This window comes from Schistocerca cancellata, chromosome 5 (assembly GCF_023864275.1).
Source record: "Schistocerca cancellata isolate TAMUIC-IGC-003103 chromosome 5, iqSchCanc2.1, whole genome shotgun sequence".
In the NCBI taxonomy this organism is placed as follows: Eukaryota; Metazoa; Arthropoda; class Insecta; order Orthoptera; family Acrididae; genus Schistocerca; species Schistocerca cancellata.
Window position 1 is genome coordinate 359,877,048 of NC_064630.1, and position 26,362 is coordinate 359,903,409.

The window sequence follows — 26,362 nt, forward strand, 5'->3', positions numbered from 1 at the left end:
CTCTGGATCACAGAAACAGCCTTTTGACTGTCTGATAGCAAATGGGCCTGTACTTTGTGTAGTTGTGTAGGTGGTGGTGTAGTGTGGGTTGGCTGGTAGGGTGGTAACCTTTCACTCCGATATACTCAGTTAGGACGAAGAAGATAGATGCATAGTTTCTTGAGGCTAACAGTAAGCTGTTGGAATTTCTTATTTCACTTAGTACTGGATGTAAAATTGGTTGTTGGTTCTCAGCACCTTGTTAATGTAGAAAACAGTGTAATGGGAAATGTCTTTCAACATGGCTGAGAAGAGGCACATACCAACATAGTAAAGAAGTTCACTCATGTACGGACTGGCTTAAATCCTTGTGCTGGCTAAGTGTGGTTCTAAGTTACGTGAGTGTGCATCAAGAATACAGGTGGTACAGCAGCAGGAAATTCCCACTACATGGAAGTTAAGTGGAGCTGGCATTATCTGGCCATGAAGGCACAGAAATTGCCTGTAGTATGGAGGAGGAAGGGGAGATTAGTGTTTAATGTTCCATCGACAATGAGGTTATTAGAAACAGAGCACAAGCTTGGATTGGGAAGGATAGCGAAGGAAATCGGCTGTGCCCTTTCACAGGAACCATCCTGACATTTACCTTAAGCAATTTAGGGAAATCACAGAAAACCTAAATCTGGTTGGCCAGACATGGGTTTTAACCTTCGTCAACCCAAATGCAAGTCCAGTGTGCTACTCACTGCGCCACCTCACTTGGTCCATAGTAAGGAAACACCTAAAGTCTTCAGTAGGGGGGTGACTATATGGCAGTACATCAAAATCACAAGAAATGGTTATTCAATTCATACAAAATAATAACATAGTGAATATCACATGTCCTGAAATAATTTAATTGAATAGATAAAAAAATCTCCTCACCAAGCAATGACATGAGAACACACATATAAAAAAAAAAAAGGGTTTTTAAATTTGCAAGCTTTTGGAATCAGTGGCTCCTTCTTCTTGCTGAAGGGTTGAAAGGAAAGGAAGGAGGGTGAAGGAAAAAGACTGGTGAGGTTTAGGAAATGGGGAGAGTTTGGAAAAGCTGCAAAGAACTCCAGGCCAAGGGAGACTTACCTGATGGGATGAGAAGGAAAGACTGATTACCAGATGGGATTTGAAAAGCTGAGAGCTTAAAGGTGGAAGTTGTGTTATTATGCAAGACAGAGATTACTGCCAAAACATTGTGCAGGAGTTAATAAGAGTGGAAAAGTAAGTGCATTGTACATGATGGAGAGCAGGGGGAGGATAGAGAGGTCAGAAAATGAAAGATACAGAAAACTAATAGGGAATGAAGAAAGGAATAGTTACTGTGAAGAAATTCTGAGACCAAAGTAACTACTGTAAATTAAGGTAACATGAGGGCACAAACCAAGGACATCCTGTAATGCCAGTTCCCACTAGTGAAGTTCTTTGGAACTGGTATCTGGAAGAAGAATCCAGATGGCATGTGTGGTGTCATGCTGTACTGCACACTCTGCAACAGGTTGTCATGTTTTGCCAGCATACATTCTCTGCCTATGCCAATTCATCATAATGATAACTTTGTGGTAGTCATGCTGATGTAAAAGGCTGAACAGTGTTTGCATTACAGCTGGTATATGACGTGTCATTCACAGATGGTTGTCCCTTTGGTATTACTTGTTTACCAGTTATACCTGTTACAGTTGTTACCTTTAAATGTTGTGAATATTTATTCACTGTCTAGCTTTCATTGCACTGAATGTAACAGTTATTCCTACATTATTATTATTGTTAAGAGTAGTTTTACAGTCATGATGATGATGTAAGAATAACTGTTACATTCGGTGGAATGATAGCTGGATAGGGACTGCATATTTCCAAAGTTATGATACCATTAATTCCTTTATTATTATTTATTAAATGTTTTTTCTCTTGCAAGTAATAATTAAAGCAATGCACCTGCTTCATTATTTTCAGAAGCAGTATCAAACATTTCGTCTTCATGAACATCGTGTGTATGAATGGCTGCCTCATTTATCCTCTCATGAATTTATTCACATTTTATCCAATATATCATCTTTCCAGATCAAGGGAACTAGCAGCACTAAAGGTAAAAACATGATGTATATCTTCTTGTCATTATCAATGTAGGCTTCACCAAGTATCACTTTCTGGAGTTATACTGTCAATTATCATTCACAGGTTGTCCATTAACAAAGACTGTATATCTGTTACCTTCTACACACATACACTGCCTGATAACCCCTTGCTGCTTGGATTATATTGTAATACAACATGAACTAGTGTACCTTCTCTGTAGATGCCCATCCGTATGGTAGTGTTTTGCAGATTTTACACAGTTAGAGAGGGTGCGGTCCAACTCTCGTTAGAAAGGAGGCTTCTACTTGGTTTCATATCTGATGTGTTTTAATTTTTTAAACATATTGAAACATGATGATCAGTGTTCTACCCCATCCTAATTTTCTAGGACCTTTGTCTCAGCACTCACTTTCTGCAGTCAATAGCACACAGTTCCAAATCAGCTGATCTTAATCTGTGTTGTTGCAATGAGCTTTATCTCTACTGGACAACAGTTGATTTCCATTTACATAAATTACATGATGTTGTCTGTCCACTGATCCCACTGGCTTCCCCCTACCCTTTCCCTATATATGTACAAGCAGTTTAGTGACCGAATCTGAGTGAACCCGAGGATCCCATCCATTTGTGTGCAAAATTGTGGCTAAAACACAACTACCACAAATAGCAGCACTGAAACTGAGCTTCAGATATGCACAGCTTGGTGAATGATTTAATAAAATATAAAGATGGGCCTTTATACAACTTTAACAACATGAATTTTTTTTATTGAGTGACTGAGCTAAGGTCAAATCAATTACTTCTTGAATACATTACTAAAGTGATGTCAAAGGGGCACATTTGTATTTTAAAATGTCTGTAATGATTATAGATGTCAGGCCTGGTAATCTAGAGATTAATCATATGCCAGGAAACTGAAAGGCCATGGGATCAAACCCCAGTTGAACTACAGGATATTTCAGTCTGATTTTAACCTCTCATGACGTGAAGATATGCCATAAATGACATGAGGTCCAGATTCCATGTTAAACTATAGGTCCCCTTTCCCTAGTAGGATTATTGGAGCAAGTCAGGGACATCCAAGTTGCAAAAACAGCATCCATTTGAAAGACTTTCATCAAGCCGTTGAACCACACATTATTATTATTATAGATCTATAGAGGACAAATGTGTCTGAGATGCTGACTGAATATTAAACTTGTGGTAAGGTGTCTTCAGTGATACCAGGTGAAGACCAGACCACACCAGATGGGGTCAGTTAATAAGAAAAGGACTGACTGAAAGATCCATGGAGCTCATGAGATAGAAATGCCATCCAACTCTTTCAGTACCTTGAACAATCAATTTTTACAATCGTAGGTCAGTATCAGTTGTATGTCTGAGTGTCTGGTGCTCGTTGACAATTTTTCAGCTTCTTGTTGCCAACAAAATGTGTTTACATCCCACAAAGAAAGTCAAGGTTGTACATTGTGGACCAACAATAATTAGAAGAAATTAATCATGTCCAGTGACTCTTAGCTGGCTTACTGCCAATACCAGATTTGATATTAGTGTGTCTTGCACTTTCTTGGAGTCCCATTTGTGTTGCTCCCTAAGGATAACTTATGGCCAAGAACTAAGTGGATCTTGAATATAAATAGCTGAATTTTATGGTACAAATTCACTAACAAAGGACATTACGTTCCATTATTGGAATGCTCTAACACAATCCAGATCTGACATTTGTTTATGCACAGCCAGCACACAGAGAGCCCTTTCATAATGAATGTTGCAAATTCTCTCATAATTTTGCACATACTTCTTGTCACACAAGTGAAAATTTGACATTCTGCAGTGTGTTTTTGGAAATATCTTGTTTTATTTGAAGTTTCATTATGTACGACTTACTCTAAGATTTATATCTAAAAACAAAGATGATGTTACTCTAAGATTTTGTTTATATGCATTTGGCTGACATTAGTGAACCTGCATTAATACAGGGTTTAGCAGATTCTCATCACTTTACATATTCTTGTCATCACTTGATATATTCTTGTAGTTTAACAAATATAGCACATCACAGAATACTCACCTTTTTTTAACACACTCAGAGCTTTTTTTTTATGTATGGTAATTAATTCTTTCTATCACAAGTGAAAACTGTGAGAGAAGGCATAAGTGAGTGGCGCGTTTCATTGTGAGGCTTTAGTAGATGGTTTCACTGGGGTGAATGCAGTGGCAAGGACACTGGAGAACTCACAGAGGCCCTCTGTTGGAGCTACAAGATTTGCACTAGAAGCAGTTTGACAGTGAAGCATAAAAGGAAGATCTATGTCTTTAAGAAGAAAGAGGCTAGTGAGGAAGAATGCAGGCTGACAGGTGGCTGGTGGTTGGGAACTAGCAGTTAGTAGTAGTTGGAGGGGAGGAGCACATAGTCTCACAGTTTTATAGGTTCCAGCTACCATGTTCCATAAAGGAACATTTTTGCACATATACTGTGCTTCTATTTTGAAATCATTTTATTCCACTATTTAGTGGTTAGTTAACTTCCCTACTTGGACATTATCAAGCTAAATCACCATAAAAATTCTTATGCTTACAGCATATTATGGTTCATACCATATTGTGGAGAAAAAGCAACACATGATGGGGTCCCTGATAAGAGTTTTGCGCAACCATAGCAGGAATGAGCACAGCTATCACAGGTGTGAAGTTTCTGTGTAATATGAAGAAAGTGTAGCCCTTATGCGGGTTTTGTCACTGTAGCAGCATACATACCATATTAAGATATGTTAGCACAACTGCTGAAGTTGAGTTACACATGACATGGTAAATATCTTAAAATAGGATACTTGCCAATGAATGAATGAACAGCTTATACAGGGAAATGGCTTATTGTCCATGAACAGAAATATGTGTTCTAATTCTGAATACAATAAAAGACATGGCTGTGATAAACCAACAGTTATTTATTAGGTCATGATGTGACAGCATATACAGATAGTGACATGTACAAGACTGCTGGCTGGAGCTGGAGCACAGCTATATGAAGACCATTTGCCCACAAGGGGCTGCTGGCTTTCATCTGTAGGTGATTGTGGCACCAACCACAGTCAGTGGCCCTTGGTGGAGGCCTGTAGCAGCTCCGTGAGACTCTGATGGTTGACACATCAGTAGTACCCGAAACAGACGTCCTGGGCATGAACAGTTCCTGGTCCACATGAACCAGTGGGTAGGGGTGGAAGTGCCGCAAATGTGGACATGTTTGTCTTCGTACCCTTTCCAGAGAGCACGTGGATGACTGCAGCACCCCGTAAGTAGGAGTCATGTCAACATTGGACTGGCACTGGGTGCTGTGAGCTGGGGAGCTGCAGGGTCCAGAGTTAATGTAGGTAGCGCCGGCAGGTGGGCGATAGGTGCTGGAATCAGTGTAAGTGGCACCGGTGCCAGTGTAGGCAGTGGATGGGTCTGTGTATGAGGCACCTGCGTCAGTGTGAGAGGTGCGTGTAGATGTGCTGATGAAGCCCTGGCTGACCACCCTCTCTGCCCCAGAAGCCCCCATCCCTGCGAGAAGTGGCACTGCAAGGGCATTGAGAGGTCAAGCTGCATAACCCTTGTGTGGCTGGGCCCCCGGTGGAGCAGCCTGAGACCATTTCAGGAGTGTAGGTGTGCACAGGCTGGGTGGAATGCTGCCCACAGCAAATGATGATGCTGGTGGAAGAGGAGTCACTGTGGCAGTCTGCAAGGAGGCATTAGTGTCCTCCTAAGTGCACAGCTGATTGTAGTGGCATGCCACTAGGTGCTAGTCATTATACACAATGAACACATGATGCATTTGCTGGCTGTGGGTGATGCCTGGAATCCACCAAGTGTGTCATTCAAAACCTTGGGCCCAGACTGGAGATCCAGGCACAAACCATGATGATGTTGATGCTGCTGCAGTACACCTATCTGGTGGCAGGGGATGGAACAGTGTCTGTGGCTGTCAACTGTGCAAGAATTTGGCTGGACTCTTGTCTCTGATTTGTCTTTCTTTAAGAACTGAGAAAGAATGTAAGGGCCTTGCTACTAGTAATTCTGTGACATATTAGGGCATTTGCATTTATGAAATCTGCACAAGGCATTCTGCCTTGATGTTGGATTGTGGATGACAGGGAGGCACTGTGATAAGGTGGATACCATTGTGGTGCAAAAATCATTGAAGGATTGAGCCAAAAATTGAGTACCATTGTTCAAAACCACCATATAAGATAGGCCTTTGATGGAAAAAATAACTAACACCTCCTTGACCATCACATCTGCTGTGATAGATGGACAACACTCAGCATAAGGAAAGTTGGAAAAGGCATCAACAACCAATAACTAAAAACTGTCCAGCAAAGTCGATATGGATTCTTTCCCAAGAAAGTGTGGGTGCTTGTCCAATGGTAGAAACAGTGCAGGTGCCACCAGTTGACTGGAACACTGATGGCAAATGGCAACCAGCTGCTCCACTTCACAATGAACACCAGGCCAGAACTCATGCTGACATGCCAACTTTTTAGTGTGAGAGGCTTCCCAATAACCTTCACACTGTTTCTAGAATCACAACATGGGAAGTACTCCTTTTCATCTACAATAGAAAATGTAGAAATTCCACAACAGGTCAGATACCTGGCCTGGCAGATGGTCAGGCTGCCTTTGTCGTATCGTGCTTGTTTAACATCTGGGTCTGCAACTACTATGGGTGCAGTCCTGGAGCTGATAATGCGGAAACCATCAATAGCCTGTCTTGCTTCTGTATCAAGTTGAAAACACAACTGTTCTTCGAGATCAAACAATGGATCAGGGCACATGGGCAGCCAACGCAATGCATTCACATTTGTATGCTGTGATGTAGGGTGGAAATGTACACTCCTGGAAATTGAAATAAGAACACCGTGAATTCATTGTCCCAGGAAGGGGAAACTTTATTGACACATTCCTGGGGTCAGATACATCACATGATCACACTGACAGAACCACAGGCACATAGACACAGGCAACAGAGCATGCACAATGTCGGCACTAGTACAGTGTATATCCACCTTTCGCAGCAATGCAGGCTGCTATTCTCCCATGGAGACGATCGTAGAGATGCTGGATGTAGTCCTGTGGAATGGCTTGCCATGCCATTTCCACCTGGAGCCTCAGTTGGACCAGCGTTCATGCTGGACGTGCAGACCGCGTGAGACGACGCTTCATCCAGTCCCAAACATGCTCAATGGGGGACAGATCCGGAGATCTTGCTGGCCAGGGTAGTTGACTTACACCTTCTAGAGCACGTTGGGTGGCACGGGATACATGCGGACATGCATTGTCCTGTTGGAACAGCAAGTTCCCTTGCCGGTCTAGGAATGGTAGAACGATGGGTTCAATGACGGTTTGGATGTACCGTGCACTATTCAGTGTCCCCTCGCCGATCACCAGTGGTGTACGGCCAGTGTAGGAGATCGCTCCCCACACCATGATGCCGGGTGTTGGCCCTGTGTGCCTCGGTCGTATGCAGTCCTGATTGTGGCGCTCACCTGCACGGCGCCAAACACGCATACGACCATCATTGGCACCAAGGCAGAAGCGACTCTCATCGCTGAAGACGACACGTCTCCATTCGTCCCTCCATTCACGCCTGTTGCGACACCACTGGAGGCAGGCTGCACGATGTTGGGGCGTGAGCGGAAGACGGCCTAACGGTGTGCAGGACCGTAGCCCAGCTTCATGGAGACGGTTGCGAATGGTCCTCGCCGATACCCCAGGAGCAACAGTGTCCCTAATTTGCTGGGAAGTGGCGGTGCGGTCCCCTACGGCACTGCGTAGGATCCTACGGTCTTGGCGTGCATCCGTGCGTCGCTGCGGTCCAGTCCCAGGTCGACGGGCACGTGCACCTTCCGCCGACCACTGGCGACAACATCGATGTACTGTGGAGACCTCACGCCCCACGTGTTGAGCAATTTGGCAGTACGTCCACCCGGCCTCCCGCATGCCCACTATACGCCCTCGCTCAAAGTCCGTCAACTGCACATACGGTTCACGTCCACGCTGTCGCGGCATGCTACCAGTGTTAAAGACTGCGATGGAGCTCCGTATGCCACGGCCAACTGGCTGACACTGACGGCAGCGGTGCACAAATGCTGCGCAGCTAGCGCCATTCGACGGCCAACACCACGGTTCCTGGTGTGTCCGCTGTGCCGTGCATGTGATCATTGCTTGTACAGCCCTCTCGCAGTGTCCGGAGCAAGTATGGTGGGTCTGACACACCGGTGTCAATGTGTTCTTTTTTCCATTTCCAGGAGTGTATATCAAAATTGCATCTTGACAAAAATAAGGTGCATTGTTGAAGGCAATCAGCAGCTTTGTCAAGTAAAGCAGCTAAAGGGTAAAACAAGAAAACTAAAGGTTTATGATCTGTTGTGACTAAGTGGAATTTTGTACTCTATAGAAGACATGACATTTTTTATGGCATAAAAAAGTCAAGGGCTTCTTTTTAAACTTGCAAATAGAGCTGCTGAGCTGTGGTGAGTATTCAGGGTGCAAAAGCAATAGGGTGCTCAGAGCCATTTGCATGGTGGTGCCAGAACTGCCCCCACCCCACACTGTGATTTGTCTGCGACGAAGATTAAATGTTTATGAGGGTGGAAGGCTGCAAGGCACTGCACAGAGTGTAAATTGTTTTTAAGCTGCACAAATGCATTCTCACAGGCTGATGACCACTTGAAAGAAACATTTTTATGAAGCAACTGGTGCAGAGTGTGAGACTGGTTGCACCCAAAATAAACTTGTGTTATTACGCTACCTGTAATTCCTACACATTGGGCAGATGATCTAAAGGAATAATAACAGCAATATGTCATTTCAGGGGTCAAACACCCTCTTTGCAAAGCTTATGACCAAGATACACAATAGAGGGTTGAACAAATTGTGACTTTATAAGATCACACTTAAGGGCTGTGGTTTGTAAAACAATAAATAGAGAACAGAGGTTACATAAGTGTTGTTCTGTCATATTTGCTGTTACTACAATATCGTCAAGATTGTTGATGCAGCAAGGAACCTCCTTTGTGAGTTGCTCCAAAAAGTGTTGGAAAATAGTCAGAGCAATAGCTGCCCCAAATATTAAACATTGATTCTGATAAAGACCAAAAGCTGTATTTATGATAAGCTATTGTTTGAATGTGTCATCTAATGGAATCTGCAGGTAGGCCTCAGCTGAGTTAGTTTTGGAAAATAATTGGCCTTGAACAGTTTGCAAATAATTCACTAGAGGATATGTGTCAGTAATATACTGTGCACTGATGGCAACTTTAAAGCCTACACAAAGCCATAGCTGACCTAATACATTTTTGACAATCACCAGTGGCATAACCCACTCACTTGTTGAAATTGGGCAAACAACAATGAGTGATGTTGAGCTTTCCAATTGAGACATAGCTTGTTCACCTAAGGACACAAGTACAAGCCACACCCAGAAAAAAAATACAGTTAAACCAAAGGTTTAAGCTAGATATGTGATGTGAAATTGTTTGCACACCCTAAGCCCTCAGAAAACAAACCTGAAAATTCAGAACATGATGCTTCTAGGTCTTGATAGAGAGCCTGATCTGTTACAAATGTATAGTGTCAGTAACGGAAAATTCAGAAGCAATGAAAGCATCTAACCTTTGGCAAGGAGATAGTTAACAACCAAATATCTGATTATTGTAACTTACTAGATGGCATTTGATGGGAGCAAATGCTGGGGAGCCCAGCCATGTGTATGTTTGAGAGTTCAGGAGAGAAACAGCTGCTCTGGTGTCCTCTGGCAGTGACAATTTTTTGTTCAGCACATATACTTCAATAAAGAGCCTATTCTGACCTGCAGACAATGATGAAATAGAATGACTATCCACATGCACTTGTTCTGGGGAAGGCTGAACAACAGCCCACGCAACGTGGACTGCGTTGTGACACTTGTCACAAGGTAGGCCTGGCACATGCAGCTCTCTCATGTTGCATGAAGCAAGGAGGTAATGATGGAAGTGCTGCATAGTGTCCTTGTTGTTGCTGCCAACAGGGTGGTTTCCTGGTTTACACACAATCGACTTCCTCTTTACTCAGCAAGCCTGTTGCTATGCACCAATGTAATTCACTACCAATGATGGCAATGTCCCCCCCATGTTTCAGTTTGCTGGTCTGCAGTTTGGGAGGATCAAGACTGACTAGTATTTAAAACTTCATCCAAGGATGGATCCTCATGCTGAAAGTTATAGACAGATTATTCAGTTATAGACAGATTATTGCATCTCTAACCATGGAGAAGGCATAGGATTCCTCGGAGATGTTAGTAATAAAGTGACACTTGTAGCTCAAACCCTACAGCTCCACCACCCAATCCCAATAAGACTGGTGTGGCTAATGCTGCAGTGGCAAAGTTCTATGCAAATGACAAGGACATGAGTGTGCTTGCAATGATAAGAAGACAACAAACTATACACTTCCTCAAAAGAGAGGAAGGCTGGTTCCTGTAAAGTGGGAAATTGATGCAACTGATACGTGCAAGGAGGATTCCATGATAAAAACAGAGCTTTACACATTGTCTGGTTCATCACCCTAAATGCAACAAAGTGCTAGCAGAACTGTTTTTCACAAGCATCCCAATCTTCAGCGGAGTTGGCATACTGTGGAAATGACAGCATGTTTACCAGAGCTGGTGGGGCTGGAACAGTCAATGTAGCCACAGATTTTTGCAAGGCAGCCTTAGTAAGTTGCTGCTGGTGGAAAAGTGATTGAAGTACCATCTCCATACAGAGGTTATATGAAAAATCAGTCACTGAAGTTCTACTCATCACCAATTGTGTTCTAACTCTGAACACAATAAAGGACACAGATGTGGGAAACTAGCAACTATTTATCAGGCCACAGCATGACAGCATAAACATAAGTAGTACAATACAGTTTAGGGACATGTGCAACACACCCAGACAGAGCTGGTGACTGGCAGTATACAGAGGATTTGCCTACCAGGGGCTGCTGGCTTTTGGCTGCAGGCAATTGAGGCCCCGACCATGGTCAACAGAGTGGCCTCTGGTGGGGGCCTGGAGCAGTCGAACAACGCACTGCTCAGACGTGTGACACACACTGCGGTAGTAGTGGCAGAGGTGTAGTAATGTGTGGATTACCACAAGAAGATCATTGCTAATGTAAGGAATAAGAGGGTATTGCTGCTAGGTAGTAGTCATACCAAAGGTGTAGGCCCTCAGTTACAAGAGAATTTAGGATCAGTGTATCAGGTTACCAGCTTTTTAAAGGCAAATTCAAGAGTTAATCAGATGGTGAAGGAATTAGGACATTTCTGTGAGAGTTAAAAGTTGATAAGGAAGTAGTAATGGGTGGAGCAGTGATCAGCTTGGATGGGGACAGTGACAAGGGCAGGGCATTCGATATAAGTGACGATATGAACAAGATAACGTTCTTAACTATCAGCATAACTGTACACATTGTCAAGCTGTTACAGCACCCTGATAGGTCTTGTCTTGGCAGTGCTCTCATGATAAGTGAATGTGAAACTGGAAATGAGACTGAGGGCTGCTGATCAAGAGCACATTGCATTGGTGTCCACTGGAACTTTTGGGAGAAATGATTTCACTAGGCATGGTCTGCACCTCAGGAGGTTTGGGATGGTAAGGTTGGAGCTTAGTACTATGAGTATATACACTGATCAGCCAGAATGATACGATCACCTACCTAATAGCTGGTATGTCCACCTCTGGCATGGATAACAGCAGTAACACATCGTGGCATGGAAGCAATGAGGCCTTGGTAGGTCACTGGAGGGAGTTGGCACCACGTCTGCACACACAAGTCACATTATTTCCTTAAATTCTAGGGAGGGTGTCGATGAGCTCTGATGCTATGTTCAATCACATACGAAGTGTGTTTGAATGGGTTCAGATCTGGTGAGTTTGGGAGCCAGCACATCAATTGGAACTTGCCACTGTGTTCCTCAAACCATTCAATCACACTCCAGGGCTTGTGGCATGACACATTATTTTGTTGAAAAATGCCACTGCCATTGGAAAACATGATAGTCATGAAGGGGTGTATGTGGTCTGCAATCAGTGTACAATATTCCTTGGCCATCATGGTGCCTTGCATGAACTCCACTGGACCCATGGATGCCCACGTGATTGTTCCTCAGAACATAACGGAGCCACCACCAGCTTTTCTTTCTCTCATGGTGCCGGTGACAAGGACTAGTCCCCTGGAAGACAATGGATTTTCATCCTCCCATCAGCATGATGAAGAAGGCTTCAGGATTCATCAGACAGTACAATGCTCTGCCACTGTGCCAATGTCCATTGCTGATCATCATGTGCCCATTTCAGTCATAGATGCCGATGTTGTGGTGTTAACATTGGCACATGCATTGCTCATCGGCTGTGGAGGCCCATTGTTAGGGGCGTTCGGTGCACTGTGTCTTTGGATACACTTGTACTCTGTTCAGCATTAAAGTCTGATGTTAGTTCCACCACAGTTTGCTGCCTGTCCTGTTTCACCAGTCTGCCCAGCCTATGACGTACGGCACCTGTTATTAATGGGATGACTGACCAACCCCACAATATCGAGATTTCACATTGGTTTTACCATGTGGTGAAAACACTCACCACAGCAGTCCTCAAATACTTGAAAAATCATGTTTCCAAAATGCTTGTGCCAAATCTCTTGGACATCACAGTCTGCTTTTGGTCAAACTTGGATAGATTGCATGCCTTTCCCATTCTGCACATGGGCAGCATGCTCACTGATACTACATGCACCATGTGCATGTGCGAGTGACTAGCAGTTATTCCTCGTCAGGTGGCAATGCTATGACCTGGATGGGTTTGTAGGTTAGTGGTGGTCATGTTCTGGCTGATCAGTGTAGAATTGGGATGGTATCGTGCATGGTTGCTGTTGAGGAGAACTACATTGGCAGGCATGAAAATAAGGCTTAAAGGTCATCTCGCCATCTTACAGCATTGCCAGTTTTTTTTTTTTAATAGCAATAATTTCAGATGTTCATAAAAATTTAAAAAAATGTTGGGCAACTCTAGTTTTAGTCTAGATTATGATGGAGTACTTTCCAAAACAAAATTCTCACTAGCTGCTAGGAAAAAAATGAAAACTAATGTTACTAGAAATTTTAGAGGAAAATAATTTTTTACTTCAACCTGTGGTAGTAACAGAATCACTAACATAATTGGACTGAAAAAAAATTATGAACATTCTCAAAGTTTTCAGATGCATATGCTCCATCCTGGAAACATAAAAGTATTCTGAGATAAAAAATAAAATATTATAAGAGATGTGAAACTGTGCCGACTGCATAGAAAAAATGTAGTTGCTGATGAATTTTTGTTCTGTAGGACTGTGAAGAAACTTCTCATGAGAAAGTTACTACAAAATTACTTTTGGTAACATTTCAAACATCATTATTATATCATATCACATACAGAGGCAGATTACTTCCGTGTCATCATAGATAGTCGCCAAGGTTTTGTTCAGACAGATTGCTTTGATTTGACTGAGAATTTTCCCTACTTCCTGAAAATATTTTACTGGCTGCTAATACATATCCTTTGTCATTGCATCCATCACTCAAAACACCAATATACGCTACGCAAAAGTAATTGTAGTTATTTTGAAGCCAATATTTTCATTAAAGTCGAGCAAAATATTTGTTTGAAAGGTTTTGTGAAACCCAAGTTTTATCTAAATTTACTGTAAGCCTATTATTCTCAGGATGTAATACATGCTTGGTACACAAAAACCTCATTCTTACTACTGCAATGTCCCTGTCTTGTGTTACAAATTTCGTCCATCATAACAGTTCAGTTTTATCACAGACAATTCCCTGTATTTCTCTAGCCATCAGATACTATCCTCTGTCATACTAAAGTAATACAGTTCTACATTCTACATTTTGGAAAAGTCATCAAATATCATAGATTTCTATGCTCTTCTTGGAGAATCAAAATAGGTACTGGGACTGTTCTGATGTTACTGCACTGTTTACATATACAATCAGGACAGGAGCACCACAACAATTTGTCATTTTATGAACTGCATTACCCTTACTATGAAACAGCCAGTAAATCCTTTTATGAAAAGAAAGGAGTTAAATTTTGAATGTACAAGTAAACTGAATGCAGTAAGACTATATCCGAATGTAAAGACATTTGATACAGGTTTTTAGGAAAAACTGTTATTAATAATGCAGAATTGACAATCTTATTTTAATTGACAATTACTGTCGAGTAAACTAAGATAAATTTATCAGATGTCTACTGTAAGGGAAAAACATTCACAGTATGTCCTCTGTAACTGAAATGAATAGACAAACATTTAAATCAAGTTAGCTTTTTACATAAACGGCACTTACCTAAACTGAAGGATCTTCTGGCTCTGTGTCTTCAGATTCACTGTCGCGGGTTTCAGCCAAGTGTATCATCACAGATTCCACTATGGTCTCTTAAACCCTGGTTCAAGAAATCAGTTTCTTGAAATACTTCTGCAAGTTTTATTCGGCTCTCCCTGTCCTGCTGAGTAACATTGCCAAGAGCTTCATGTGTTAGCTTCTCGACATCAGCAAGTTTGAAAGTATTATTTCTTTTTGCCAGATTACTGGAGCAGATACACAGCAGATGGAATGTACCACAACAGAGGGCACATTCACCAATAACTGGAAACAAAAAGAAATCACACTGTAAATAGTTAATTTATTCTGAGACCAAAGTTGTCCCACTCTCCACACCCCATACACCCCATACACCCATACACGCATGCACGCACGCACGCGCGCGCACACACACACACACACACACACACACACACACACACACACACAAACACACACACACACACACACACACAGAGAGAGAGAGAGAGAGAGAGAGAGAGAGAGAGAGAGAGGAAGATCAAAACAAAATTCATATTGATTACTCTTTTAAGTCATGAACATACTACTCCACTGTATTTTAAAACACCTTTCTGTTGGCATATAGTGCAGCCAGAAAAAATGGGATTGGGAATTAATTATCATTGGCACAGCTTTGGGAGCAGGCATCAGAAGGAAGAAATTTGAATGTTTAATGTCCCATTGATGTTGTTGTCATTAAAGACAGAGTTGTAGCAAAGATTGAAGTGAATATCTGCAGAGGCTGTGTTCAAGTATCATCCCTGCATTCACCTGAAATGACTTATGGAAAGCATAGAAAAATCAAATCAGCATAATTGAAATTGGGTTGTGAACCTCACTCCTTCTGAGGTCAAGTGTTAACCACTGCACCATGTCAGTCAGAAATATGTATGTTTCATTTTCCATATTAATCTGGATGGTACACAACACTGATATTACTAACAATTTATTTCTCAGAGTGCTTTAACTATTTCAAAGTGTTCTCAAAACAGAACCAGTTTTATATAGTGATTTTTTGTTTATATTAGAGTACTCTTAGTGGCATTATTAATGCTCTGTTTACTATGTGAAAAAGAAAATGTTTCATCATTACAGTAATGTTGGAGTGTGAGGCATGTTCAGAAAGTAAGTCTACTGTGACCATCACGGGCTGTGGTTTTTTGTTTTATGAGGGTTGGTAATAGTCATCTCACTAATGGAAGGAATAACACCTGTCAAAATCTATTTGTGAATCAAAATGCTATACAGCAAAGGTGTTATGAATAGAATGAGTTTGTTTAAGTGATGTAGGGAGTTCAGTTCAGACAGAACAAATGCTCATGACGAACAGAGGAGTGGACGATCTCCCATTTTGACTGAGAAGGTGGTACAAAAATTCAAGAAAAGTGTTCATGAATACAACCAATTGACAGTGGATGATATTTTTATGATTTATCTGCAACTCTCTTATACGAGACACTCGCAAAAATACTGAGATACCGAAAACTGTGTGCTAGATGGCTCTCTAAACAGCTGACAGAGCAGCCAAAAAAATCAAGCAAGTAGCACCTGTGAGTTTCTTGAGCAACTTGAATTGGAAGGGGAGGATTTTCTGACTTCTATTGTGATTGGAGATGAAACATGAGTAGTCCATTACACACCTGAGACAAAAAGACACTTGTCACAGTGGCATCACACCAATTCCCCACCTGCCAAAAGATTCAAAACCACAATATCAAGCAAAAACATCATGGACTGAGTGTTTTGGAATCAAATGGCATCAGTTAGGTCAAATTTCTGTCTGATGGTAGACCATCAATGCACAACAATATTGCAAGACCCTAAAAGAAATCTCAACAAAAGGAGGGGAATGCTGCAGAGAGGAGTGCATGAAAATGCCAGTCCTCACACAGCCTTAGCCACCAAGGTGCTCTTGAACTCATTTGGTCTGGATGTTTAGAACTACCCTCCATATTCCCCTTACTTGGCATCTTCAAATTATTGTCTTTTCGCCACCCTGTAGGTACACATGAGCAGAATTAAATTTTCAACTGACAAACAGTTGTAGAAGGAGGTTCTGAAGTGGGGGAAGGAGTTGGTGGGAGATTTCTTTGAGGAGGGCATAAAGAAGCTTGTGCGACAGCTCACCACATGCATTGAATGGGATGGTAATTATGTGGAAAAATAGTCATTAAGTGTTATCAACAGTACCCAGTTATTTTTTTTAACTACACTTTTTCTAAAAAAATATAAAAATATGCTTTCTGATCATGACTTGTACATGAGTAAGGGAGACATCTTCAATGGTAGAGTCCTACTTAGGAGAAGTGAAAAATTATGGTCCATTTCCTGAAGATGGAAAGAAATCATCTTGCTAATGAGAAATATCCTATGAATTTCAACAAATGAACATTAACAGTAACAACAGACACAAACTTACCTTAGGATAACCAATATTACATATAACACAGCATCTGTAGGATAAAATTGTTCATTATATTGAAAGACAGAACCATTTTCACTCACCCGTTGAGCTGAGTGGTCAGTGCATATGATTGCCATGCAGCAGGCCTGGGTTCGATTTCCTGGCCAGGTTGGAGATTTTCGCCACTCAGGGATTGGGTGTGGTGTTGTCCTCATTATCATTTCATTCTTATCAACATGCAAGTTGCCCTATGTGGTGTTGAATGAAAAGACTTGCACTCAGTGGCCCAACTTCTCCAGGAGGGTCTCCTGGCCATCAATGCCATATCATTGTTTCATTTCATTTTTTCACTTAGGCTATTCAGGTGGAATAAATATTTTATTCCACACTAATACGCTAACAGGTAGTGGATAATGAAGCATTTGTTCTAGCTGAACAACCCAAATGGAGGAGGTTCTGTCTTTCATTGGAAATTATAAATGCTGTGTTGCTAGACGAGAAGAAATCAGCCAAGACAACATTACTGAGCAGTAAGAGAGAGTAGCTGTTATGTTAAAGTGAATGAATCCTGAGAATGTAAACGACTTGTTGTTTGTGAGATTAAAAGTATCACCCTTGCACAGAAAAACAACTGAAAAAGTTGAACACAGATAAGTCACCAGGTCCGGATGGAATCTCAGTTTGGTTTTACAAAATGTAGTCTATATCATTGGCCCCTTACTTAGTTTGCAATTATCATGAATCTCTCAAGTATTGCAAAGTGTCAAGAATGTATATAAGAAGGGTAAAAGAATGGACCCACAAAAATTACAGACAAACATACTTAACATCAGTTTTCTGCAGAATTCTAAAGCACACTCTGAGTTCAAATACAGTATGTACAATAAATTTCTTAGAAACCAAAAAGCTCATGTCCATGAATCAGCATGGCTTTAGAAACCATTGCTTGTGTCAAACCCAGCTTGTTCTTATCTCACATGAGACTGTGGTCATGTCTGTATGAGTAGCATTTGTGTGTGTGTGTGTTTTTTGTCTATTTTTGATGAAGGCCTTGTTGGCCAAAACCTTATTTTGTAAGTTTTTTTGTTGTGCCTATCTGTGACTCAAAATCTCTGTTATATGATGAGTAGCAACTATCCTTTTAATAATATCGTTACATTCCATCCTGAATTTCCATTGTATGATATACTGTGAAATGTGGATGAAGGGCAATGGGCAGCTTTTCATATTTCTAGGTTTCCAAAAAGCATTCGACACGGCATCCCACTGCAAACTGTTAACAAAGGTACATGCATATGGATAGGACTGTCTGGAAGACTTCTTAAGTAATAGAACCCAGTATGTTGTCCTCAATGGTGTGTGTTCATTGGAGACAGGGGTAACATCAGAAGTACCACATGGAAGTGTGATAGTACCGTTGATGTTTTCTATATATATAAGTGATGTGGCAGACAGGGTGGGCAGCAATCTGTGGCTATTCAATGATGATGCTGTGGTTTACAGGCAGGTGTTGAAGATAAGTGACTGTAACTTGATACAAGATGGCGTAGGCAAAATTTCTAATTGGTGTGATAAATGGCAGCTGGCTGTTAATGTATAAAAATGTAAGTTAATGTGGATGAGTAGGAAAAACAAACCCGTAATGTTTGGATGCAGCATTGACACAGTCATGCTATTTACATTCCTGGACATAACATTGTGAAGCGATATAAAATGGAACAAGCATATGAGGGTTGTGATGTGGAAAGTGAATGGTAGACTTTGGTTTATTGGGAGAATATTGGGAAAAAGTAGGTCATCTGTAAAGGAGAGCGCATATAGGGTGCTAGTGTGACCTATTCTTGAGTACCATTTGAGTGTTTGGGATCTGCAAGAGATCAGATTGAAAGAAGACAGCAAAGCAATTCAGAGTCAAGCTGCAAGATTTGATACCGGTAGCTTCTATCAGCTTGCAAGTGTTACAGACATGCTTCAGGAGTTCAAGTGGGAATCCTGGAGGGAAAAAGACATTCATTTTGAAGAACACTACTGAGACAGTTTAGAGAACTGGCGTTTGAAGCTGACTGCAGAATTTCCTATTGCTGTTAACATACATTTCATGTAGGGATCATGAAGATAAGATACAAGAAATTAGAGCTCATACTGTGGCTTGTAGACAGTCATTTTTCTCTTGCACTTTTTGTGAGTGAAACAGGAAAGGAAATGACTAGTTATGGTACAGGGTACCCTTTTTCAAGTCCTGTACAGTAGCTTGTGGAGTATGTAGATGTAGACATAGATGTAAATGTAGATCGTGACTTATGGAAAATTATTTTGAAAATGGTTACATCTAAAAAAAAATATAAAAGGAGAAATTACACTGTTTTTATTGTTACATTAAATTTCAATAGGGCTCTAATTATTCTGCGGCTATGTAAAATGACAAATAGACATGTTTGCTCTCTCAGACTAATTTGGCATACAACTTAAAATACTGCTGTGTTCTGGAGCTTAAGAACTTTATTGCCAACATGTTCCTGTCGTGGGCTGTCTTCCTTTTGAAGAAGAATCTATGTACTGCCTTATTATAGTGAGACAAATTTGTTTTATGAGCATTGTGTATCTTCCATTTTTCCTCCTTTCCCTTAGTCCCAGATCAAGCACTGAAACATACAAGCATAGTATAGGTCATTACAGTATTTGAAGTACATTTTGAAGTTTTTTATTAAAAAGATGTTTAATGACAAATTGAAAATTTGTGCCAGATGGGTTTGTACCCAGATTTTCTGTTTATAACCACCAGTCACCTTAACCACTAGCCTGTAACTTTTTTTTACTAAAATATTTTAATGTACAGAATCTTTATCATAAGTCTCTAAATTTTTGCATTTTAGGATCAATGTAAGTCAAAGGCCTTGGAACCGATTCTGGGGAGACACTCCAGGCCTGTCCTTGATATTTGTGCCTATGATTCCTGAACACTGATACTGAACAAATTTTGTTAACAGGCACAATATTTCTGGACGATGTGGAACTTGGAACAGCTGTTCATGGAATGGGAGACATCACAGCCAAATGGGTAGAAACGTGTGTATGTCCAAATGCTTACACTGGTCAGTTTTGTGAATCATGTGCCCTTGGCTTTTACTGGGAAACAAATAATGAGCATGCGACTGTGTGTGTGCCTTGCAGCTGCAATGGACATGCAGAAATGTGTGATGAGAATACTGGTAACTTTGTAATTAAGTTTAATTTTCATCTCTGTCTTAAGAAAAGATATATGGCAGTCTTAATAATGAATTGTAAATTGATACTCAAATAGTATAATTATTATGGAGACCCAAATAATGGCAAAAAATATTTTACTGACTTGTTCACTTGATATGCATACTGAGTTTGATGGCCTGTGGGAGAATATTGAAAACTATGCTTTATCCAAATGTACAGGGAAAAGTGAATTAAATAACAAACAGTCACATAATTATGTTAAAAAGGTAAATCATGGATTCCCAGTGTAATGCCTTGACATCAAAATGAAGTTTGTACATTGAAAATTAGTATTTGTGAAGGAAAACAGAATATTAAAAAGTAGAAAAAAGGCCACAAAATAATAAATCTGTATTTTGGATAATATAGCTGGTAGTGAAATGAAATTTGCATGGAATTGCACGATGTAGATGGAACTTCTTTATTGCAGTGCTAACAATACCATGTTGGTCCATCCTGGACTTCTCATTTTTACAATGCTAAATAAACGTACTGCCAAAATATCAATTTTTTATCAACAGGCAGTGCTTCAACTGAATCAGTAGTTAGTACAACAGTAGAGCACTATTCACAGCTGTGTGCATTTACACTTTCATGACGCAAAAATTGCTCGTCACATAACGGTAGGAAATTTAACAGCCTGTCAGCATTACCTCTTTTTTTTCTCCATCCAGCAAATTTCTGTACATAAGGTGGGCCACAACTCTGGTAACACTAGAGTGTCACATGTTGGTGAAAATGGTAGTTAATATGTTGCTTTTCATTATTAACGGAAGTATTAGTCCTTCTGTGTGTTTGCCAAAGGTAAATCATGATACTGGTATGTATGTATGGTATTCTGCCTTACAACAAGTCTGGTCATGGATTAAGCCTATTCCTTTTGTCTGTCCATAGCCAGTCTTTTCATTTCTTAATATTTGCCTCGTTTGATATTGTAGAGCATTTGATATATTCTTTTTCCTCTTCCCCTTTTTCTCTCCACCATTCCTTCTATTCCTTCCTTCAATAAACAGTCCCTTCTCAAACAATGTCCAATGCAGTTCCATTTTCTCTTTCTGATGACTTTCAGTATGTTTCTTTGTTCTCCAGCTATTCTTAATACTTCTTCATTCCTTACTCAGTCTTACCACTTCACTTTTTTTCATTCTTCTAAATATCCACATCTCTAGTGCCTCCACGAGGGTACCCGTAGTCTAGGGTTGTTCGGTTAGAGGGTTAGCAGCCCTCTGTAATAAAAAACTGAGTTAATCGATCAACAACGAACTTAAACGGGTGTCTTACGACGTCCGCCCCGAGCAGATTCAACAAACAAAAGCGAAAAAAAAGGGGGGGGGTATAGCATCTTTGATTCATAATCAAAACGTCTTCGGTCCCGGGTTCGATCCCCGCCACTGCCTAAATTTTGATAAATAATCAGCATTGGCGGTCGAAGACTTCCGGCATAAGAAGTCAGCCTCATTCTGCCGACGGCCTTGTCAAAGAGGGCGGAGGAACGGATAGAGGTTCAGGGCACTCTCTTGTCCTAGGGGTGGGAAATTGCCCCTAAAGGCAGAAGAATCAGCAATGATCAACGACATGAGGATGCAGAAGGCAATGGAAACCACTGCATTAAAGACACGTAACGTGTATCCACAGGACATGTGGCCTGTAATTGAAGAAGTGTCATGATGATCTCTCCATTGGCGAAAGATTCTGGAATAGTCCCCCATTCGGATCTCCGGGAGGGGACTGCCAAGGGGGAGGTTATCATGAGAAAAAGATTGAATAATCAACGAAAGGATAATGTTCTACGAGTCAGGGTGTGGAATGTCAGAAGCTTGAACATGGTAGGGAAACTAGAAAATCTGAAAAGGGAAATGCAAAGGCTCAATCTAGATACAGTAGGGGTCAGTGAAGTGAAGTGGACGGAAGACAAGGATTTCTGGTCAGATGAGTATCGGGTAATATCAACAGCAACAGAAAATGGTATAACAGGTGTAGGATTCATTATGAATAGGAAGGTAGGGCAGAGGATGTATTACTGTGAACAGTTCAGTGACCGGGTTGTTCTAATCAGAATCAACAGCAGACCAACACCGACAATGATAGTTCAGGTATACATGCCGACGTCGCAAACTGAAGATGAACAGATAGAGAAAGTGTATGAGGATATTGAAAGGGTAATGCAGTATGTAAAGGGGGACAAAAATCTAATAGTCATGGGTGACTGGAATGCGGTTGTAGGGGAAGGAGTAGAAGAAAAGGTTACAGGAGAATATGGGCTTGGGACTAGGAATGAAAGAGGAGAAAGACTAATTGAGTTCTGTAACAAGTTTCAGCTAGTAATAGCGAATACCCTGTTCAAGAATCACAAGTGGAGGAGGTATACTTGGAAAAGGCCGGGAGATACGGGAAGATTTCAATTAGATTTACATCATGGTCAGACAGAGATTCCGAAATCAGATACTGGATTGTATGACATACCCAGGAGCAAATATAGACTCAGATCACAATATAGTAGTGATGAAGAGTAGGCTGAAGTTCAAGACATTAGTCAGGAAGAATCAATACGCAAAGAAGTGGGATACGGAAGTACTAAGGAATGACGAGGTATGTTTGAAGTTCTCTAAGGCTATAGATACAGCAATAAGGAATAGTGCAGTAGGCAGTACAGTTGAAGAGGAATGGACATCTCTAAAAAGGGCCATCACAGAAGTTGGGAAGGAAAACATAGGTACAAAGAAGGTAGCTGCGAAGAAACCATGGATAACAGAAGAAATACTTCAGTTGATTGATGAAAGGAGGAAGTACAAACATATTCCGGGAAAATCAGGAATACAGAAATACAAGTTGCTGAGGAATGAAATAAATAGGAAGTGCAGGGAAGCTAAGATGAAATGGCTGCAGGAAAAATGTGAAGACATGGAAAAAGATATGATTGTCGGAAGGACAGACTCAGCATACAGGAAAGTCAAAACAACCTTTGGTGACATTAAAAGCAACGGTGGTAACATTAAGAGTGCAACGGGAATTCCACTGTTAAATGCAGAGGAGAGAGCAGATAGGTGGAAAGAATACATTGAAAGCCTCTATGAGGGTGAAGATTTGTCTGATGTGATAGAAGAAGAAACAGGAGTCGATTTAGAAGAGATAGGGGATCCAGTATTAGAATAGGAATTTAAAAGAGCTTTGGAGGACTTATGGTCAAATAAGGCAGAAGGGATAGATAACATCCCATCAGAATTTCTAAAATCATTGGGGGAAGTGGCAACAAAACGACTATTCACGTTGGTGTGTAGAATATATGAGTCTGGCGATATACTATCTGACTTTCGGTAAAGCATCATCCACACAATTCCAAAGACGGCAAGAGCTGACAAGTGCGAGAATTATCGCACAATCAGCTTAACAGCTCATGCATTGAAGCTGCTTACAAGAATAATATACAGAAGAATGGAAAAGAAAATTGAGAATGCGCTAGGATTACGATCAGTTTGGCTTTAGGAAAAGTAAAGGGATGAGAGAGGCAATTTTGACGTTACGGCTAATAATGGAAGCAAGGCTAAAGAAAAATCAAGACACTTTCATAGGATTTGTCGACCTGGAAAAAGCGTTCGACAATATAAAATGGTGCAAGCTGTTCAAGATTCTGAAAAAAGTAGGGGTAAGCTATAAGGAGAGACGGGTCATATACAATATGTACAACAACCAAGAGGGAATAATAAGAGTGGATGATCAAGAACGAAGTGCTCGTATTAAGAAGGGTGTAAGACAAGGCTGTAGCCTTTCGCCCCTACTCTTCAATCTGTACATCGAGGAAGCAATGATGGAAATAAAAGAAAGGTTCAGGAGTGGAATTAAAATACAAGGTGAAAGGATATCAATGATACAATTCGCTGATGACATTGCTATCCTGAGTGAAAGTGAAGAAGAATTAAATGATCTGCTGAACAGAATGAACAGTCTAATGAGTACACAGTATGGTTTGAGAGTAAATCAGAGAAAGACGAAGGTAATGAGAAGTAGTAGAAATGAGAACAGCGAGAAACTTAACATCAGGATTGATGGGCACAAAGTCAATGAAGTTAAGGAATTCTGCTACCTAGGCAGTAAAATAACCAATGACGGACGGAGCAAGGAGGACATCAAAAGCAGACTCGCTATGGCAAAAAAGGCATTTCTGGCCAAGAGAAGTCTACTAATATCAAATACCGGCCTTAATTTGAGGAAGAAATTTCTGAGGATGTATGTATGGAGTACAGCATTGTATGGTAGTGAAACATGGACTGTGGGAAAACCAGAACAGAAGAGAATCGAAGCATTTGAGATGTGGTGCTATAGACGAATGTTGAAAATTAGGTGGACTGATAAGGTAAGGAATGAGGAGGTTCTACACAGAATCGGAGAGGAAAGGAATATGTGGAAAACACTGATAAGGAGAAGGGACAGGATGATAGGACATCTGCTAAGACATGAGGGAATGACTTCCATGGTACTAGAGGGAGCTGTAGAGGGCAAAAACTTTAGAGGAAGACAGAGATTGGAATACGTCAAGCAAATAATTGATGACGTAGGTTGCAAGTGCTACTCTGAGATGAAGAGGTTAGCACAGGAAAGGAATTCATGGTGGGCCGCATCAAACCAGTCAGTAGACTGATGACCAAAAAAAAAAAAAAAAAAAAAAAAAGTGCCTCCAATCTTCTTTCATCTTCCTTCCTCAATGTCCAGGTCTCTGCACCATATGGTGCAACGCTCCAGATGTAGCAATTGGCAAGTCTTTTCCTCAGATCTTTGTTTAGTGGCCCCACAAAGTAATTTCTGTTTCATCTTGAATCCTTCTTTTGCCATTGCAATTCTTTTCCTAATTTCTGTTGAGCAGTACATTTCATCCATTATTACACTTCCCAAGTAATTGAAGTTATTCACTTGCTCTATTTCCTCTCCCCCTATTTTCATACGGCCTTTTTTTCCCTTTCCTCCAATTACCACACTTTTTGTTTTCTTCTTGTTAATCTTCATTCCATAGACTTCTAATTTTGTGTTTAGATCATCTAACATTTGTTTCATCTCTCTTGCACTCTCTGCCATCACAACCATCTCACACACCAATCCACTCTCTGACCCCCTATACAAACTCCTCTCCTTCCATCAAAGCTTTCACTAATAATTTCCTCCAGATATATATTGAACAGTGTTGGTGATAAACAACAACCTGTCTTACACCTCTTCCCAGTTCAATTTCTTCATTCATCACACTTCCTATTCTTACTCTTGCTGTCTGGTTCAAATACAATTTCTAATTAGCTGTCTATCCCTCCAGTCAACTACATGTTTCCTTAAGATTTCCATCAGTTTGTCCCATATGACACAGTCAAAAGCCTTCTCATGATCAATGAACACAACATACACCTTCCTTTTCTTCTCCATGTACCTCCCCCCCCCCCCCCCCAATCACTCTCAGTAGCCCAATGGCATCTCTAGTTCCCACTCCTCACCTGAAAAAAAAAAAAAAAATTGTTCATCTCCTATTAAGCAATTCAGCTTTCCATATAGCCTTCTGTTGAGTGTCCTCAGCAAGACTTTGGCTGCATGCAATATTAGGCTCACTGTTCTATATTCCTCACACTTTTTGCTGTTCTTTTTCTTTTCTATAGGTATTAAGATACTTTCTGTACTGGTACTACTTTTCAAATGATTGATTTACAGTTTTAATATTAGTGTTGGATTACTTTGAAGACATTTAGGCATAAATGAAAATGTGTATTTTGCTGTCAATTTTAGAAAATGTATAACATCAATTGTGTATCAGATGTAAGTGAATTAGCAGATGTAACGGTGTGTGTTTTGAACTGCCTAAGGCAAACAGGTGAAGCAGTTCTCACATGGATTTAAAAGTGTTTTCAGATGGCACTTCTAAGTATATTTCCCAAATTAGCTACATGAACTATTTATATTTCTTTCTTCAAAATCTCCACATATAGTTGAATATTGTTAAATAGAACATGCAGTATGATTCATTATTAATGCTGGGTTGCTAAACAACAACTGTTGCACAATAGAGTTGTCATTTGGAAGAAAGTCTCACAAACTCTAATAAAGCTGCTTATATTTTTCTTGTCTTCTGCTAGAATAGTTGTAGATAAACACTTGCATCATCAGGATTTTTTCTATCCTCCTCTGAGAAAAGAAAAAACTTAGCATCATCAAACAAGTTA

At 40.7% G+C, this 26,362-nt stretch overlaps 1 protein-coding gene across 2 annotated transcripts in view; it reads left to right on the plus strand.

Moving 5' to 3' along the window:
• LOC126188040 (laminin subunit gamma-1-like) overlaps positions 1 to 26,362 on the plus strand; it is a 330,648-nt gene that overhangs the window by 170,054 nt on the left and 134,232 nt on the right. For both annotated transcript variants that reach the window (XR_007537820.1, XM_049929467.1), the window contains exons 7-8: positions 1,966 to 2,098; positions 19,910 to 20,131. Coding sequence is in view for 1 of the 2 variants with exons in the window: in XM_049929467.1 (XP_049785424.1) it covers positions 1,966 to 2,098; positions 19,910 to 20,131 (355 nt within the window). In the remaining variant the exon portion in view is untranslated. The remainder of the gene's footprint in view (positions 1 to 1,965; positions 2,099 to 19,909; positions 20,132 to 26,362) is intronic.